The sequence below is a fragment of the Cololabis saira genome, chromosome 19, assembly GCF_033807715.1.
Source record: "Cololabis saira isolate AMF1-May2022 chromosome 19, fColSai1.1, whole genome shotgun sequence".
Taxonomy (NCBI): Eukaryota; Metazoa; Chordata; class Actinopteri; order Beloniformes; family Belonidae; genus Cololabis; species Cololabis saira.
The window spans coordinates 33,585,119-33,602,780 of record NC_084605.1 but is presented as its reverse complement, the minus strand read 5'-3'; the positions used below and the strand labels follow the sequence as shown (position 1 = coordinate 33,602,780).

Below are 17,662 nucleotides of genomic sequence, written 5' to 3'. Positions count from 1 at the left end.
GAAAACACTTATGAAAACTTATGAAACTTATGAAAACACGTTCCAGGTAGTAGTTGAACTGGTATTTCAAAGATGGCTCCTTGGTATCCATCTGCAGATATATACAGTAAGCGACTGTGAAAAGGCGACATTCAGCCCGATGAATAGTGTCAGACAAACGAATGAGTGATACTATTTGAAGAACACAATTCACCTGTATATGCAAGACAAATATCCCTCTCTCATTGGACAAAATTTGAAATTGTACCTTTTTATGGCTATATTTAGAGTTTTATAACAGTATTAATATGTATAATTGCCTTATGCTGCTTGAATAACACACACACACACACACACACACACACACACACACACACACACACACACACACACACACACACACACACACACACACACACACACACAGTCTCCTCCTCCTTCACTCTCTTCATCTGGTTTCTCTTCTTCATTCACTTTATCTCCTTCTTCATTTCAGCGCCAAACAGGACAAACCTTTTTGTCGGACAATAAAACGAGTCAGAACTTTTCACTTGAACTTTAGAGGCATTTCTTTTGTTATTATTGTAGAAAACAGCCAGTCTCGCTGTGATTCGGCGGCGAGGGATTTGACAGCATTTCGTGTTGATAACTTAGATCCAGAAATGTGTGAAAGTTGAGGAAGAAAGAGGAGGAACAGGATGAACTGAACAGAGGAAAAGTTGGTTGGGAACGTGGTCAAAAAATTACGAGTTTAATGGTAAGAGTATTACTTTTAATTTTTACTTTCTCTTTGCATTTGTTGTAAGTCTAAAAAAAATAGTTATATCTTGCATGCTAGCAGATAATATACCTGACGTTTTACTGGGGCATTTACAGGTTACAGGTTTAGAATTACGTGACTAAAAATATATATATTTGAAAAAAATAAGTACATTATATTTAATTGAAAGAAATTAACCCAAACAAAACAAACCGGGACTTTCTATAGGACTTTATGCTAGTACATTTAGCTGCTGTTACCATGGCAAAACTTCATTATAAAAGAATATCCAATTGTTCATATCGATTTAATGAATTAAATAGTCAGCTGTTATTCATTCATATAAGATAAGATTGTCCTTTATTTCTCACTCAATGGGGAAATTCACTCTGTGCAGCAGCAGTAACTCAACACACATGCATTATAATGAGATATATGTCCCACACATTTTGTGACCTTTGTGAATTATCTCCTGGAAATGTATTTCGTTATAACTATAGCAATATTTTAATAACTGATTTCATAGTAGTAGTACCATGTAGTCATAAGTCATACACTGCATGCTGTACTTCTATTGCTACAGCCAGAGTTGTAAAAAAAAAATCAGGGGGGATGGTGGATTTTATCATATGGGGACAGATAATTAGTGCTGATTACAAATAATATAATATATTACAAATAATAGCAGTGACCAAAACACCTGCAGAAATACTGCAGGAATGACATAGCAGCAGTTAAATGCAGCCTTCTGTAAGCTTTAAATATCCACTGGGCTTACATCAAATACATCAAAACACAAAAATAAAAACAGTTTTCTGAACTTATTACGGGATAAGTTAAATGGATCACTGCAAAAACTCAAAATCTTAACAAGAATATTTGTCTTATTTGTAGTTAAAATGTCTCATTTTAGTAAAAGAAATCTCATTACACTTAAAACAAGACTCATCACTGGAAAAAACAACAATTTTCACCTGTTTCAAGTAGATTTTCACTTGAAATAAGTAGAAAAATCTGCCAGTGGAACAAGATTTTTTTGCTTGTAATGAGAAGATAAATCTTGTCCCACTGGCAGATTTTCCTACTTATTTCAAGTGAAAATGTACTTGAAACAGGTGAAAATTGTCAAATAAGTTATTTTTGTGGTGTTATTTTTCTGGTGATGACTCTAAATGTTGAAATAGCAGTAATATATAAAAAATTCATTGATGAAATGACATAAGGGATGGAAAGGGGGGAGGATTTTGACCATTTTTATTTCAGGGGGGGATGCCATCCCCCCTCATCCCCCTCAACTCAGTACTGGCTACAGCTATGGATACGTGTGAATCTTCCTCAAAAGTTCAAAGACCATAACAATATTAAGTTACTTGCTATCAAAATATTATGAAGCAGCAGTGTTATGGAATTAGTTATATACTTATATATTAATTTTGCGTTATTATTTTTGTCATAGCAAATACATTTACATGCATGCATTAATATTTCAACAGAGCTGTATGATGTCACCAATCAAAATAAACATACTGTCTAATATTTATTTTCACAGGCAGATGGGGTGTAAATTCTTGCCAAATCCTGGCAGAGACATCAAGGAGAACAGGCAGGAACCAAAGAATCACAAAATCGGGTAACAAGACAAACTCAAGTGTATATAAAATATATAGAGTCATCATTTTCATTCATTAGACTTGGTGCTGCAGGTCTATTTGATGTTGTTATCACATTGGAGAAAAACCTGCTATCTCTGCTGATTTGCTCATCCTTGTGATATAAAACGGTAATATTTAGTTGAAATCTTGCAGAGGAGGTGTAAAGCAGTAAATACTGTTTATGTCTTTTATTAAAGTAACTGAAATTGGTATGAAATAAAAGAAAAAAGAGGCTTTTCCACGAACTATACATGGACGTCTAAGAAAGAAGTTTATTTTGATAATATTGGGTACCTAACTGTCCGCGTTAAAGACTGGTGTCCGTATTAAGATTTTGTTCTTGTTGGGGCTCAAACATTGTTGTATGGCTCACAATATTAGATCAAAATATCTTCTTGGCTCTATTCAAGAAAAGCCTACTGTTCAGTTTGATTTTACTTTCTGTTGTTTTTCCAGACAACATTTTTTTTTTTTTTTTTCAAGTGAAATGGCCAAGTCATGTATGAAATTGTGGTAATGGCTGCTTCTACCTCCATGTTTGACTTACCCTGTCGGCTATTGTCCATTCTTTTTGAGTCAACCATCATTAGTTGTGAAAACCTGCCTGTAGTTTAGTTTGTTTGTTGGTGCTGCTCCAGTTGATTTATCGGGTCCCAACCACATCACAGAAACAGCTGTTCACTTTTTTCTTCTTTCCATATGACATGTCAAGGTTATCAGATGCTGTCCATGTGGTAGTAGCGTGCCTGGGTTGAGACTAGCGAGATCCTTTGTTGCACACTACAAGTTACTGCATTTCCACTTTTCCCACCCAAACATCAACTTTCTGCAGAATAGCAAGTCTAATTGGGGGTAAAAACACCCACCCACATTCCTGAAAGAGCATTGTCAGCAGACTACAAACCTTTTTACAGTTGCCTTTTGAGTAAATAGTTGGTGAGGCTTCATTCTCAATGATAGCCCATGGGTGGAGCATCACATGTAATGCTTTAAAAGAAACCACAAACCTTTATGTTCACAGCTTGAAGCTTTCTTAGGCACATACAAAGCTGCCTTTTTTTTTACTGGCTGCTGGTCTGGGAATGGAATCCACCTGGAGACAGTGTGTTGCACCCTCAGGCTCACAATGTGCCACTATTAAGCCTCTCGCAGATGTGGATACATGTGCATACATACAATGCATTTACAGACATACATTAATCTAAACATGTTTCCTTCATGTGTTAATGAGCACTGCAGTGACTTTAGTAATACATTGACACTGGTAACATTTTAATATCATTTTGAGAGCACCGCAAGTTTGAATTCCACTCTCACATTAACCGTCGTAGACATGATATTTCTTGGATAATTTTAATTTGGCTTGAAAAATTTGCTTTTCAGAAGGTGAACTTGATCTGAATAAATAACAGCACTGTTCAATCTTTCCTCTTTCTGTCTTTCCTTATGTGGCCCTGAGCCTGTGTCTTCTTTTATTTATTTTTTAACATCCCCTGAGTGAAATGACCAATAATACACTTATCTTTTCCCCCCAACAACATTGTGATCTCCTTTATTTGCATGAAACAGCCTCTTGTACTCAACCTGAAGTACATGCGGCAAATATGCTGCAGCCGAGACAGGAGGGAAGTTAAGAATACAGTTTTAATTATCCAGAAATGACAGAAATTGTGATTATTATAAGCATCTTCCAGTAACTAAGAAGCCAGTTGGAGTCTCTTATCAGTGCATCTGCGGAACAAGGAAGGCTTTATGTAGAAAATCAACATGTTTTTGGTTCACAACTTGCAAAAGATGATCTATTGATTTGTGTACCGGGACACAATTTAATTTTTTGAGTCTGTATTTGTGGACAGGAATAAAGTCCATATTTGGACCGAAGTTTGAAGATCTGCCATTGGAGTTAGATACATAACTGTCATCTAGGACAGGGTTTCCGAACAATGGTCCTCCAATTATCCCTGCTCTGCATATTTGAGATGTTTCCCTGTTTGAACACATGAGATTAAAGTCATGATCAGCGTGTTATCAAGGTCTGTACAAGTCTGTTAATGGCACAGCCATGTCTATCAGTGTTGCATTAAAGCAGGGAAACATGTAAAACATGCAGGACAGGGGCACTCGAGGACCAGGGTTGGGAAACACTGACCTAAGATAAGATAAGATAAGATAATCCTTTAATAGTCCCACAGAGGGGAAATTTGCATCTAGGAGAGATGAGTAACATTTATATCCTTCTTTCTTGTTTGATCATGTCCAGGCTTTTAAAACATGTTTCATTGACACTGCTTACTGCTTTACACATAAAGACAGAGAGGACAAGCTGCAGGAATTACGTGTATGACATTTTCTGAGAAGAATATAACATAAATATATGATTTTTCTCAACTTATTGTGACTCTTCCAGTAGGACAGACAATATGCTTCACTTCTAAAATCCTACATATGGTGTGTATTGAGGTTCCTGCGAAGGACAGATAAAGATCCCACATAACAGCTGGAATCTGGTGCAACCACATTCTGGCTGGTGGAAATGTGGACAGAATTCCCCGATTTAAAGGTTCCTCATTATGCTATTCTGAAGTCTAGCCCTAACCCTCCTAACCAAGTTCTGCAATTAACTAGTTTTACATAAACCGCGACTCTAAGTTACCCCATGGTTTTCTAGATTACGCAGCCTCTTTCCTCTATTTTGACTTGCCTTCCTTATGTACGGTTTGGCTTCTCATACCCCGTTCACACTGTGCTTTACTGGTCACATTTTTTTGAGCCAATTAAACGTAGAATATGTCAGGACTGCCGGGCATGACTGGTTATTCTGCTCACTTCCTTCATTTGCACAATTCTGTACCAAACAGTATTTTGTCGCAGTGCTGCAGATGCAAGTTGCGCATTTTGAATTTTACTTCTTTTACAATACAGTGATTCACCAAGTATTTACCATGCAGGGCGAAAGAAAGAAAAATGATGGAAAAAAAGAGAATCATACTGTAGATTTGTCTGTTAATCTTACCATTAGATTTTTTGGTCAACATTTTTGCAATTTGAGGATTCTAAGAGATGTTTATTATTATGTTTGTCATTGTCATGGACAATGTAAAGTGCAACTAGATGCCACAAAACACTTATAAATATGCTACAAATAAGTCAAGAAAAAAATCATAATTTGGGTCTTTTAACAAACTGGGATGTAAAAGTAGTTTGCATATGGCGGTTTAATTTTCTGAGATTTATCTAATTCTTTTAAATTACATTTAAATTACAAAATACTTAATTAAACCCTAAAGGGAAAATAATTGTTGCAGTAGTCATGATTTCAGTCTCTTCAGAGATTCAGTGTAGAGGTTTATTGCTGTGAGCAGGAAGGATTGCATGTGGTGGTCTGTGATGCAGTGGATCTGAAGAAACCTCTGACTGAAGACACTGTGTTGTGAAAAGGAAGCTCAGGGTTGTCCATGATGATCATTTTTTGAAGTATCCTCCTTTGCACAATCAGCCTCAGAGGCCCCAGAACAGAAACAGCCTTCTCTAGCAGTTTGTTCAGTTTCTTTACCTCACGGACTCTGAAGCTGCTCCCCCAACAGATGATTGCTGATGTGACTGGACTCTCCACGACAGACAGACTTGAAGATATACAACATCTGGCTGCAAATGCTGAAGTACCTAAGATTTCTTAAGAAGTCAAATCTGCTCTGTCCTTTTATTCTAAACAGCATCAGTATTGTATCGCCAGTCCAAGCTGTTGTCCAGATGAACTCTGAGGTGTTTATACTCCTCCACCACCACCACTACATCTTTTCCCATAATGGAAAAACTATTAGACTTAATCTTGGCTCAGTCTGTTGTCCATCACTGATACACCCCACAACTGCAGAGTCATCTGAGTTTTTCTGCAGATGACTGGACTTCGACTTGTACTCGAAGTCTGAGGTATACAGCATAAACGGGAATGGTGAAAGTACAGTCCTCTTTGGTGCTTCTGTGACACACAACCAATCAGTCTCCCAAACTGGTCTGTTTGTCAGGTAGTCAGTAATCCAGGTGATTGCAGAGGCATCTACCTGTGACTCCTGGAGTTTCTTATGTAGTAATGTAGGCTGGATTGTGTTAAATGCACTGGAGAAATCAAAGAACATTATCATCGCAGTGCTGCCTGCTTTGTCCAGATCAATATGGGTTCATTGATGCAGGTGTATTAGGAGATTTGATTTTGAGTTTTTTATTTCGGTCCATTTGGATACAACATAGTACAACATAAAAAAAAAAGGTCCAATATATTAAATGGCACCGAAAAGGTATAGGCTGAAGCCAAGGCTTATTATGCCTACCCTTTTATGAACCTCGACTCAGGAGGTTTTATACAAAACAAAACTAATAATTTGGGTTCAAACATTGAAAAAGAATGGATATATTGGACAAGTAACAAGCAAACAAGCAAAGACAAAAAAAAAAACAAAGATGAAAACAAAACAAAAAACATACTATAAATTGCAAGGAGTGATAAATTAAGTGGTTCTTGGCAAGAGACTGTGCAGCGCGGAGAGCAGAGGTTAAGAGTAGGGTGTGTAAAAGAAAAAAAAACATTTTTAACATACCAAGTGGCTTACAGGTCCTGGTATGATGTGGTGCTGCTTCACCAACTCCTCGGCTAAGCGGCCGCGGAGAGCGGTTATGCAAACACTTGCTTCAATATGCTACTATCATGGTATTATTATAATATTATCATATCAATGTTTTATATTTATTTAATATTTTATTTTTAAACTTATTTTTGAATTTGGTTACAGTAGTGCATAGTTTTAGTTCATTTTCTAAATTATTCCATAGCTGGACCCCCTTTATTGATATACAGTTGCTTTTAGTATTGGTCCGTACACCCATTTTCTTAAAGATACATGACCCCCTAAGTGGATATTTGGACTCCCTGACTTCAAACAGCTCCTGTATGCAGGGTGGGAGTATATTATTGTGTGCCTTGAACATGATTAAAACTGTATTAATGTCCACTAGGTCCTCCAATTTTAGGGTGTTTGTTTTAATAAAGAGTGGGTTGGTTGGAGCAAGGTAGTCTGCATGGTTTATGATTCATATTGCTTTCTTTTGCAGCATGTATAGTGGTTTGATGTTTGTTTTGTAGGTGTTCCCCCATAATTCCACACAATAAGTTAAGTATGGAAGTATGAGGGAGCAGTACAGTATGTGGAGTGCATTACTGTTCAGTATGTGTTTCATTTTGTATAATATAGCAATTGATTTAGAGATTTTTGTTTTTGTGTTATTGATGTGTAGTTTCCAGCTCAGTCTACTGTCTATGGTAATTCCCAGAAATGTATATTCGTTGACTAGTTCAATCTCTACATCATTTATTGATAATTTGGGATGTGTATTCATTTTTTTGTTGGAAAAGATAATGTATTTGGTTTTGGTGAGCTTCAGTGACAGTTTGTTTACATCAAACCACAGTTTGAGAATGTTGAGTTCCCTTTCCACTGCATGCAGGAGCTGTTCCAGGTCTTTTCCGGCGCTGTACAGGCTTGTGTCGTCAGCAAACAGGACACATTTAAGAAGAGGCATACATGGCTACATATATCATTAATGTACATAATGAATAGTTTTGGTCCCAAAACGGAACCCTGTGGAACCCCATGAGTTGTTTTCAGCAGATCAGAATCAACATTATTCATATGGACAAATTGTTGTCTGTTATTTAAGTAGACCCTCCAGGAATCCGCGGCTGTCCGTGGATTTACAGACCTTCCGTGGATTTCAATGTCTGGTGCAGAAAAATCACTTTTACTGGGGTTAATATTGCATATGTCTGCGCTGAATATGCGAATTATGCGGGGCTCGCTTGATTTCCCCGCATCATCGCCGACATTTTCGCATAAAGTTTGGAAAAAGGGGGGAGTGTTGTGAGTGACATGTCGGGACACCCGGTCGCGACGTGCAGGACCCGCCCGGGGACCTCCGCACCGCTCGCAGAAACCGCCACCCCCCAAACAGCAGCTCTCACCCGCGGGGGTGAGAGGAAAAAGGGAGTGCCGTCGCGGCTGCCGGTGGACTCAGGATCCGAGCTGACCGCGCACCACTGCGCCCGCGAGGGCCGGCGGAGGCGGAGCTCCCATCTACTGGGGGATCTTGGCGGCGGACGCGTGGGGTGACGGAGCTCTGTCTCGTCCCCTCGCTGTGCCGGTGCGCCCGGCAATCACCCGAGCACCGAGCCGCGGGCTGGAGGGCGAGAGGATGCCGGCCCCCGGGCTGCCACCGCCCCTCTCCTCTCCTCTCCACCTGCGCTCTCCTTTTTTTTTTCGCCTACGACCTCAGATCAGACGACCCGCTGAATTTAAGAGGGAAGAGCTCAGCGCCGAATCCGCAACTTCCTGCATATTTCGCATATTTTGCAACTTTCCGCATATTCCGCAACTTCCAGCATATTCCGCAATTTCACCGCATAAAAGCACATAAAAAACCTGCACATTTAATCGCATAATCAATGATTTGAGCCCGCAAAATCAAGGATTTTAGCCCACGGAATCAAGGATTTTAGCCCGCAGAATCAAGGATTTTTGCCCGCGTTTTTCTGGAGGGTCTATTTAAGTAGCTGTTTAACCATGCTAGGGCGACTCCTCTGATTCCATACCTTTCCATTTTTTTTCAGTAATATATTGTGGTCTATAGTGTCAACTGGGACAAGGCAGGATATGTCTTCCACAGTACTGGAACCATCTCTTGGTTCTGGCTGAGGTTGAAGAGATGGCACAAAATCCCACCTAGCTGGTTGGGACAGACTTTCTGAGCCCACCCAAACCTGCCGTCTTGTTCCTGTTCAGTCTCTCCAGTTGCTTCTTCACCTGACAGAAACAGACAGGTGGGAAGGGGAGGGGGACCAGCATCTCCTGATGGGGTTGGAGATAACGATGGTACAGCACCAAGATCCATGACTTAGGTGGAAGATGAAACAGCTGAGGTGTAACAGGGAAGCTGTGAGTAAAGAGAGGAAGAATGTAAAAAGCTAGAAGAGCTACCGGAGCAAGCTGTCACCTTGACCAGCGCTTTTCTAGAATGACGTTCAACGGACTGGTTTGGTGCATACTGTACATGAAAAGGATACGCTGTGTTTAGCATAACAAGACAAAAAGAAATGACCTGAGCAGGTGTCCATTCATTGTTTTATGTACATTTTTTCCAAAATGAGGCTCTGTTTTCCTTTCGACGCAAATGTTACATCACTGGGAGGTATTGATTACCTTATGACTTATCAAGGACCAAGGATATTTATTTTCATTGTATTTCTACAACAAATTTTTATTTGTCTAGAGCGGGGGTTTGCAACCTGCGGCTCCGGAGCCGCATGCGGCTCTTCATCCTCATTGTAGCGGCTCCCCTTGGCCTTAAACATAAATAAATTATATTTCTGAATTCATTTTTCATTTTCATTTTTAGTCATATTATTAGTTTGTTTTGTTGGGCAGTTATCTTGGAGTTTGAATTGATGCCATCTAATTTTAAAAGAACTATTTTAAATTTCTACATTTCTATATTTATTTTTAAAGCTGCTAAGCTGCAGCTTTTATTTATATTAAAGTGGGGTAGTTATTATTTTACTTTTAAACAAATATAGACTGAAATAGGCCTACAGTTTACAATTTAATTTATTTCAAAGTACGCCTACAAATGCACACTGCACTTCTGTTGTTATATTTAGGGGTTGTAACAGCTAAAATAAATAAAAGATGAAATCTCTGTTATTTTTTGTGGCTCCCGATTATATTTTTTGTAGAAGTGGGGGCAAAATGGCTCTTTTGATAATAAAGGTTGCAGACCCCTGGTCTACAGGTATCTATTTTTAGGTACCAACAGAAAAGGTGTACATACGTTTGAAAAAAAAAAGTGAAAGAAACATAAATAGAAGAATAAATAAACATTGTAAAGATTAGACTAACTACTATGTTTATTCAGTTTAAATGACATGACAGTGTTTTTTATGCCGGTGTACAAGATACTACATCCTGTATGGATTATTTATTATTTTGGTCAAGATGACCTACACTAACTGTGTTTTGTGTCGTATACTGTATATTATGTTTGTGTTAGCATATTTTCATCTCCTAAAACACATTGATTTTTATAATTCACAATAAAATATCCTTTAAACTATGCAGCATTATATTTGCTTTGCCAGCTGGCTGAAAGTGAGCGGTGTGAAAGAGCGTCCCAGCTTGTGGTCATCAGTAAGAGTTGTGTTTGGGTGGTGATACAATAACTGTGCCACAGGCCATCCAAATGGTGCATTACACAACTTGACCAGATGTGCAGTTTTAAAGGGCACGTGACTCTTAATGAGAAACTCTTTACTTTTTTCTTTACAGAGTCAGACATCAAGAAGCACGTGAACACTTAGATTGTTAGCAGCTTTGGCAGCTCGTTATGACCTTTTTTTTAATTCTACATCCTGACTGCTTGCTATTTCAATGAATCACTAGCATTGCATCTGTAAAGATAAATCAGCCTGTGCCTATGCAGTAAAGGCAAGGCAAGGCAAGTTTATTTGTATAGCACAATTCAACACAAGGTAATTCAAAGTGCTTTACATCAACATTAAATTACAAATAAAATACTGAAGTATGGTAGTAAAGATGTTTTGAATACTGAAAACTAAAAACAACCAGTGGTGTACACTATAAAACTGTTCATTATATTTTTTTCAGCATGTTAGTGAGTGCAGTCCTTCATTGATTTGAATATGTTTTATGAATAAACAGGTATGTACAGTAAAGCTGACAAAAGCTGGGCTGGATTTACCAAATGTTTGATATATATTTTGTGAACTATTTTTTTTCAATCAGTTAACTTGACTTTTGTCAGATATATTAACATTGGAACTATTACGGATAAAAACAAAAACATATATTTTTTAAATATAATAATTTTCTCCTGTGGATTTATTGTAAATCAAATATCACCAAATCATTCCATTCCCTTTATAAATAGCCAGTCTCCCCTGGAAGTACCAGATTCCTCCTCAGTTGTCACACTAAGATCAAAGTTAAAAGCTGATTAACAGAATGGCGTGTAGACGGTGTGGTTGTGTAAATTATTTCATTCAGAAGCTGTCACAGCAAAAACTTAAAAAATATTCCTTTATTACTTCAAAGGAGCCTAGTCTTTCTAAGTTTCCTCTTCGTGAGACAAGTATAGCATCAGTCTCGAGCAGATGGTTGTCTTGAGGATGAAGAGATGTGTTTCAGGGTTACGTGCAGTGCAGTTTGCCTGGATCAAGTTCATCTGAGGACAAAAAAAATATTTATTGCAGACAGATAAATGTGTATATACTCTGTAAAATTGTTATTTTTACAGAGAGATGTCTCTCTTTTCTGGTTTTCTTGTATGTGCTAAGAGTACTATTTTTATGCGAGTAAATGAGTAGAAGTACATTTACCACAGACAATACAGTTTGGCCTTGAGATGGTTAAGGATTGGTGCGTGTTTGTGTGTCCGAGGGAACATATTGCTACATTACCTCTGAAAAGGTAATGTGAAACAGCTCCTAATTAGAGATGCACCAACTGCACTTTTCTTTGCTGACTGTGATTCCCAAGGCTGCAGGCCATGTGCTATATTGGACTGGTTCTTAGCATCATAACATTTGTTTCATTCATAATAACCGGCTTCATAATGTTGAGTATATTTGGCAGGACGATGCTTTTTTAAACGCTGGATTAAGTTTGTTTTCCCAAACCATTTGGCTGTTGGGGCTTCATGAGTTATTTTTGGCCTATAGGTTGTACAAACAATATTCTTTGTTTATTCTGGGGAAAATCTTCCACATCCTATTTCCCAGCCACTGTGTCATCATAACGCGCTTCCTGACAAAGGCAAAATTTGGATTTTTCAGTGGCTTTGCTTTAGTGATTTAAATGTTTTTATGAAGCTGCCTGTCACATTCATTAGGAATAGATAATTAGATATGAGCTTAATGTACAGTTGAAAGAATCTAAAGATTAAAGTATTCATGCCACATATTGTGAGCTTTTTAAAATAACATAATTTTTCTCCTTTCCTATCCAGTGTTACTCCTGATCTCTCACTGTCATAAACTGTGCTTCATTCACAGAAGCAAAGTGCCCATAACCTTATACCAACAAACGCTCCTAAAAAAAACCTAATGATTACAGCAGAAGAGTATGAGATGTCCTTATAAGTACAATAAAAACAGGTCTATTTATTCTGTGTCTGTGTGTGGTAAAGAGAGACAAATTGAGAGACACGAAAAAAAAGACAGTTTAATCTTTCTTCTCCCTCTCTTTCTCTCTGTCTGTTAAGAAGACAGGAATTCCTGCAGAGTGGTTTCCTTGATTTTCTGGCTGATGTTTTTTTGTCTTTAAATGGAAAAATATTTTAGACCACTGAAACAAAGTCCTTGGGGAAAGTGATCTCACCACTAGTTCTGTAAATTTGCAAGACTGGGTGACACGTCACAACTACAGATCACATAACATTTCAAATTTATAGTCAACTTGTCAGTTGTTCTTATGACTAGTACTTTGGTGGCAACTTTGAGGACCACGTGAAATTCTTTCTGTCCACAGATAGCTGACAGCGATGGCTGGAAAGATTATGTTCCCAACACTATTTTTGATAAGATCCCTTCTACAGATTTAGGAAATGTATTCACACTTGCAGGAGCATCCACTATGGATCAAGGAATAATTATATATTTGTGATGAAAGGCCTTTGTGAGTCTGTGTCCTTCCCATTTATGTGAATGCGATATATGAAAAATGCGTCACAGATTAGGTTTGCCTTATTTTATTACAAACCTTCATTTGGTCTGAAGGAATAAAAATGTTGGATTCTTGCACAAAGCTTTGAAATGGTAACATGATGACGTTTTGAGGTGTTAGTGCCTTAATGTTGGAGGTCAAACCTGATCAGACCCCCAGGCCCAGCAGGGTCTTTCTGTGTGGAGTTTGCATGTTCTCCCCGTGCTTGCGTGGGTTTCCTCCTGTTACTCCGGTTTCCTCCCACAGTCCAAAAACATGCATACTAGGTAAATTGATCATTCTAAATTGCCCGTAGGTGTGAGTGTGAGTGTGTCTGGTTGTTTGTGGGGACTGCGGGTGGAAACTAGCATTTCTGCTAAACCTGGTGTATTTACACTGCTTAATTTAGTGTTAATGAATATGCATTGTCCCGTCTAAATAAACTTTGAAACAGAAACAGACCTGAGTAACCTGCAGCTTGTTGGCTGACAGAGATGCTCCAGCAGGACACAGTACATGTGAATTATCTTGCTTTGGTCCACTAGCTCAGGAGAGAAGTATCTGGTGGTTACTTGTGTACTTTATACTTTCCATACAGATTACAGCAAATAGAGTTTGGACTTCTCTAACATTTTTTTTTTTTAATTGACAATTTTCATGTTATTTTCTGTTGGTCCATGCTCCCGGGGAAAGCTGTGATCATTTTTGATAAAATCTGTTTGTTAAAGTACATATATGAGGTGGAAAAACACTGCAATGAAAATATATAAGATTCAGATTCAGAGGAATGTATAGCAATCATTTCGGTATACTAATTATTTCCTGATATTTATAATATCAGTCATCTACACTTATTGATATTTCTTGTCAGTCCCTGATAATTAGCTTTGTTCTTTATCAAACTTTGCTTCATATGGGTATTAGGAGAGATGCATCCTATATTCTATCCTATTTTATTATCCTTTGCAGCTACTGTAGAGATGACATAATTAAAGTTAGCTTTGAATCAATAACTGAATTGTGAGTTGCACTGCCATGACCCTCAGGTAAACGATTGCTCCTCTCTCTGCAGGGGAGTAACAGGAGGTGTATGCTGCCTCTCGCTGTAACGCGCCTGCCACTACCATGAGCTGGAGCTTCCTGACTCGCCTGCTGGAAGAAATCCACAACCACTCCACATTTGTGGGAAAGATCTGGCTCACCGTCCTCATTGTATTCCGCATAGTCCTGACAGCTGTGGGAGGGGAGTCAATCTACTATGATGAGCAGAGCAAGTTTGTCTGCAACTCTGGCCAGCCAGGCTGTGAGAACGTCTGCTACGATGCCTTTGCGCCTCTCTCACACGTCCGCTTCTGGGTCTTCCAAATTATCCTGGTGGCGACACCTTCCCTTATGTATCTGGGCTACGCCGTCAACAAAATTGCTCGAGCAGAGGAGCAGCCAGATAGTGGGGGGGGGAGTGGATTTTCACGAAGAAAAGCCAAGAAGCCCTACCTTGCAGGCAGAAAGCAGCACAGGGGCATTGAAGAAGCAGAGGATGACAATGAAGAAGACCCAATGATCTATGAAGTGGCAGAGGTGGAGAGTGAAGTTGGCGGAGCGGCAAAGGGAGACGGCAGTGAGAGACAAGTAAAAGTCAAGGCTCGCCATGATGGGCGTCAGCGTATCAAACGAGATGGATTGATGCGCATCTATGTACTCCAGCTGTTGGCCCGCTCCGTGCTGGAGGTGGCGTTCTTATGTGGACAGTATGCGTTGTATGGATTTGCTGTACCTGCTAAATACGTGTGTTCAGATGTTCCCTGTCCACATCAAGTGGATTGCTTTGTCTCACGGCCCACTGAGAAAACGATCTTCCTCCTCATCATGTATGCTGTCTCATTGCTTTGTCTGGCACTCAATATATTGGAGATGCTTCACCTGGGCATAGGCACCATCTGTGAAATCATCCGTTCCCATCGGCTCCACCCCCCTGATGATGAGCTGTATGGACTCACGCAGCGAAACAAAGCTCTTGACGAGGCAAAACTGAGTGATGAGAATTACAACACCTACCCTTTTACGTGGAATGCACCGTCGGCCCCACCAGGCTACAACATTGCCATCAAGCCTCTCGTCGTGTCGAAAGGAAACCACAACCAGCCTCTACCCATCACTGATCTCACAAACGCCAACATCACGTGTCGGCAGAACCACGTGAACATTGCCCAAGAGGAGCGTCAGCAGTACACTAATAATGATGAAAACCTGTGCAGAGCTGCGAGGGGTGACGCCCCCACGAGTCCTCATAAGGACATTCATCAGCCTCAGAACAAGCTCAAGGCTGATAATCAGACCTACATTCAGCTGCAGAGCCACACTAATAACCACAGCAAGCCTAACCGTGAACGTAAACACCGGCAGACCCCCAGACATGCCTCCAGCAAGGCAGACACAGACAGGGGCAGCAGCAGCAGTAGCAGCAGCAAATATGGAGTGATCAAGGGTTCAGGGTGGATCTAAAACACAGCATCCATTAAATAAATGAAGACTGTGTAGACACAGTGTTTTCATTTGTTTATGGCATACATGAAAACAATGGTGCATCTCATTACATTATTTTTTTATGATATCCAAGCCAGTGAGCAAAAATGTGTTTAGCTGGAACCACTTTACACTTTACATCAGCACACAGATAGTTCTGTTCAGTGATAAACATTTTCATATTTTCACTTACATTTATGAATCTGTAAATCCCTACAGGTTTAAAAAAAAAAATGCCGCTACGTTACAGATATTAGCTCTAATACAAAAAATAACACAAATAGTATATCTTTTTTTTTTGAAAATATTTTTCTGTAAGGAAGATCTGGTTGGAGAGAACCCTTACTGACATGTAAGCTTCAACTCGCAAAAAACGGTTGAAAATAATGCAAGTGGGATATAAGTGACGGAACAGTCAGTTAAGTTCATTCGACGTGTTTTTCAACGAGACTATGGTAGGTTTCGGGAGAGTTTAAACGACTATTCCTCATGTTTTTGTGCCAGTTTCGATTTCCATTTTTTGAAGGGTGGGGGGGCTCTATGCTATTTTTAAGTGCCTTTCTTGACTAGTGAAAGAGTTGCTTCACTCCGACTCTGAACTACGTTATTTTCAGAAGCTGAAAGAGCACTTACACCTGAAAAATATTGTCATCACTGTGGACACAAAAAGGACAAGTCCACCTTTCATATGTCAATAGTTTTTTTTTTCATACTATCCATCTTCAATAAAGTAGTTGTTTCTGAGGACTTAAAAAACAGTCTTTTTTTCCTTTCATGCATAAGCAGCTTTAATGTGGAATAGTTTTCTATAGCCATTGGGAAACATATACAGTATTTCATTAGTTCTTTTAACAGTGTTCTTGTAATTTTCTTTTTTTGGAGAAAGAAAACACCTTTAATGTTTTGACAACATGTCAACTGTATCAGTAAGTATAACTATAACAATATTTGGCAACGTTCAGTGACCTAGCCAATATGTTAACAGTGTCTGCTCTTTTTTTATTTTATTTTAATATAATTTTGTGAAGTTCATACTGCACATGGTTAGTTCAGTGGTATTTGTAATATACATAACATACATACAAAAAAGAAAATACATCTGACCTGTATTTGTTCTGACCTGATTTAAAGACTTGACTTGAATTTACGGATTTTCAAACTTAAATGTCATGATGTATGGCTGTTTGCACTGTCGGTGTTTCATTTTGTGACAGATATTTTTATGAGTTAAAAAATGTGCATGTTTTGAATAAAAAGTTTGTATTTGGCTTATGTTTACTGTCTTTCACTGTAAGTTTGAATATCTTGCACTTAGGGTCACATTGCCCTCTGCTGGAAAGTAAGGGAAAAAATAACTGGCTGGAGTGCAGACTGAAGGATGCAGTTTCCTGATTGTTACTTTTCCTGTTATTTTAGAGGATGAAGATCTTCCAAACCCATGATCCAGGGTGGATTTGAATCAAATGCCTCAGGTTTTGTAAACACTTTACAGCTTGTTGGACAAGCACAGTCATAAGTGTCAGGAAGAGCCCATTACTTTCAGTTAACTGTTAAATTTGCTTTGTAATTTGATTTATAATAACATCTAAATTATGTAAAACATGAAAGTATTCAATTGGTTTACACTTGATGAGAACTGTGGGCTTCAGACTAACTTTTTCCACTAGGAGCATCAGTGCTCCTTACTGAAAATTTTAGGAGCACCAGCACAAAATTTAGGAGCATCTATATCGACACAACATATTCATGATTTTGTCTATATTAACTGCATTACTGATAATTTAGCAATAAACAGCACTGTACTGCTTTTTCATTGCATCAGTAATAACACCAATGAACTGCGCACATGCTGTGTCATTTCAGTAAGTGGGATTTAATTGAACTCATTACAATTTAATTGCTCAATTTGGCCCCTGAATTTAGTGAATGGCAACTCGGCAACATACAGTATAATTGGCGATATGATGGGCTGTATTGAATTTCAT

The 17,662-nt window shown here is 38.7% G+C and overlaps 1 protein-coding gene across 2 annotated transcripts; it reads left to right on the top strand.

The window, feature by feature from the left end:
• Positions 1-436: 436 nt before the first annotated feature.
• Positions 437-16,939, top strand: LOC133418801 (gap junction gamma-1 protein-like). 2 transcript variants are annotated; one of them, XM_061707646.1, is made up of 3 exons: positions 437-736; positions 2,289-2,369; positions 14,238-16,939. In XM_061707646.1, exon 3 carries the CDS (start codon positions 14,280-14,282, stop codon positions 15,654-15,656), a length of 1,377 nt encoding a protein of 458 aa, XP_061563630.1. In that variant the 5' UTR covers positions 437-736; positions 2,289-2,369; positions 14,238-14,279; the 3' UTR covers positions 15,657-16,939. The 2 variants fall into 2 exon arrangements, with proteins under 2 accessions (XP_061563630.1, XP_061563629.1); XM_061707645.1 differs by having other exon boundaries at positions 14,227-16,939.
• Positions 16,940-17,662: the final 723 nt, after the last annotated feature.

What these genes read in the sequence shown, in the direction of transcription:
- LOC133418801 (XM_061707646.1), top strand. Translation starts at nt 14,280, where the DNA reads ATGAGCTGGAGCTTCCTGACTCGCCTGCTGGAAGAAATCCACAACCAC.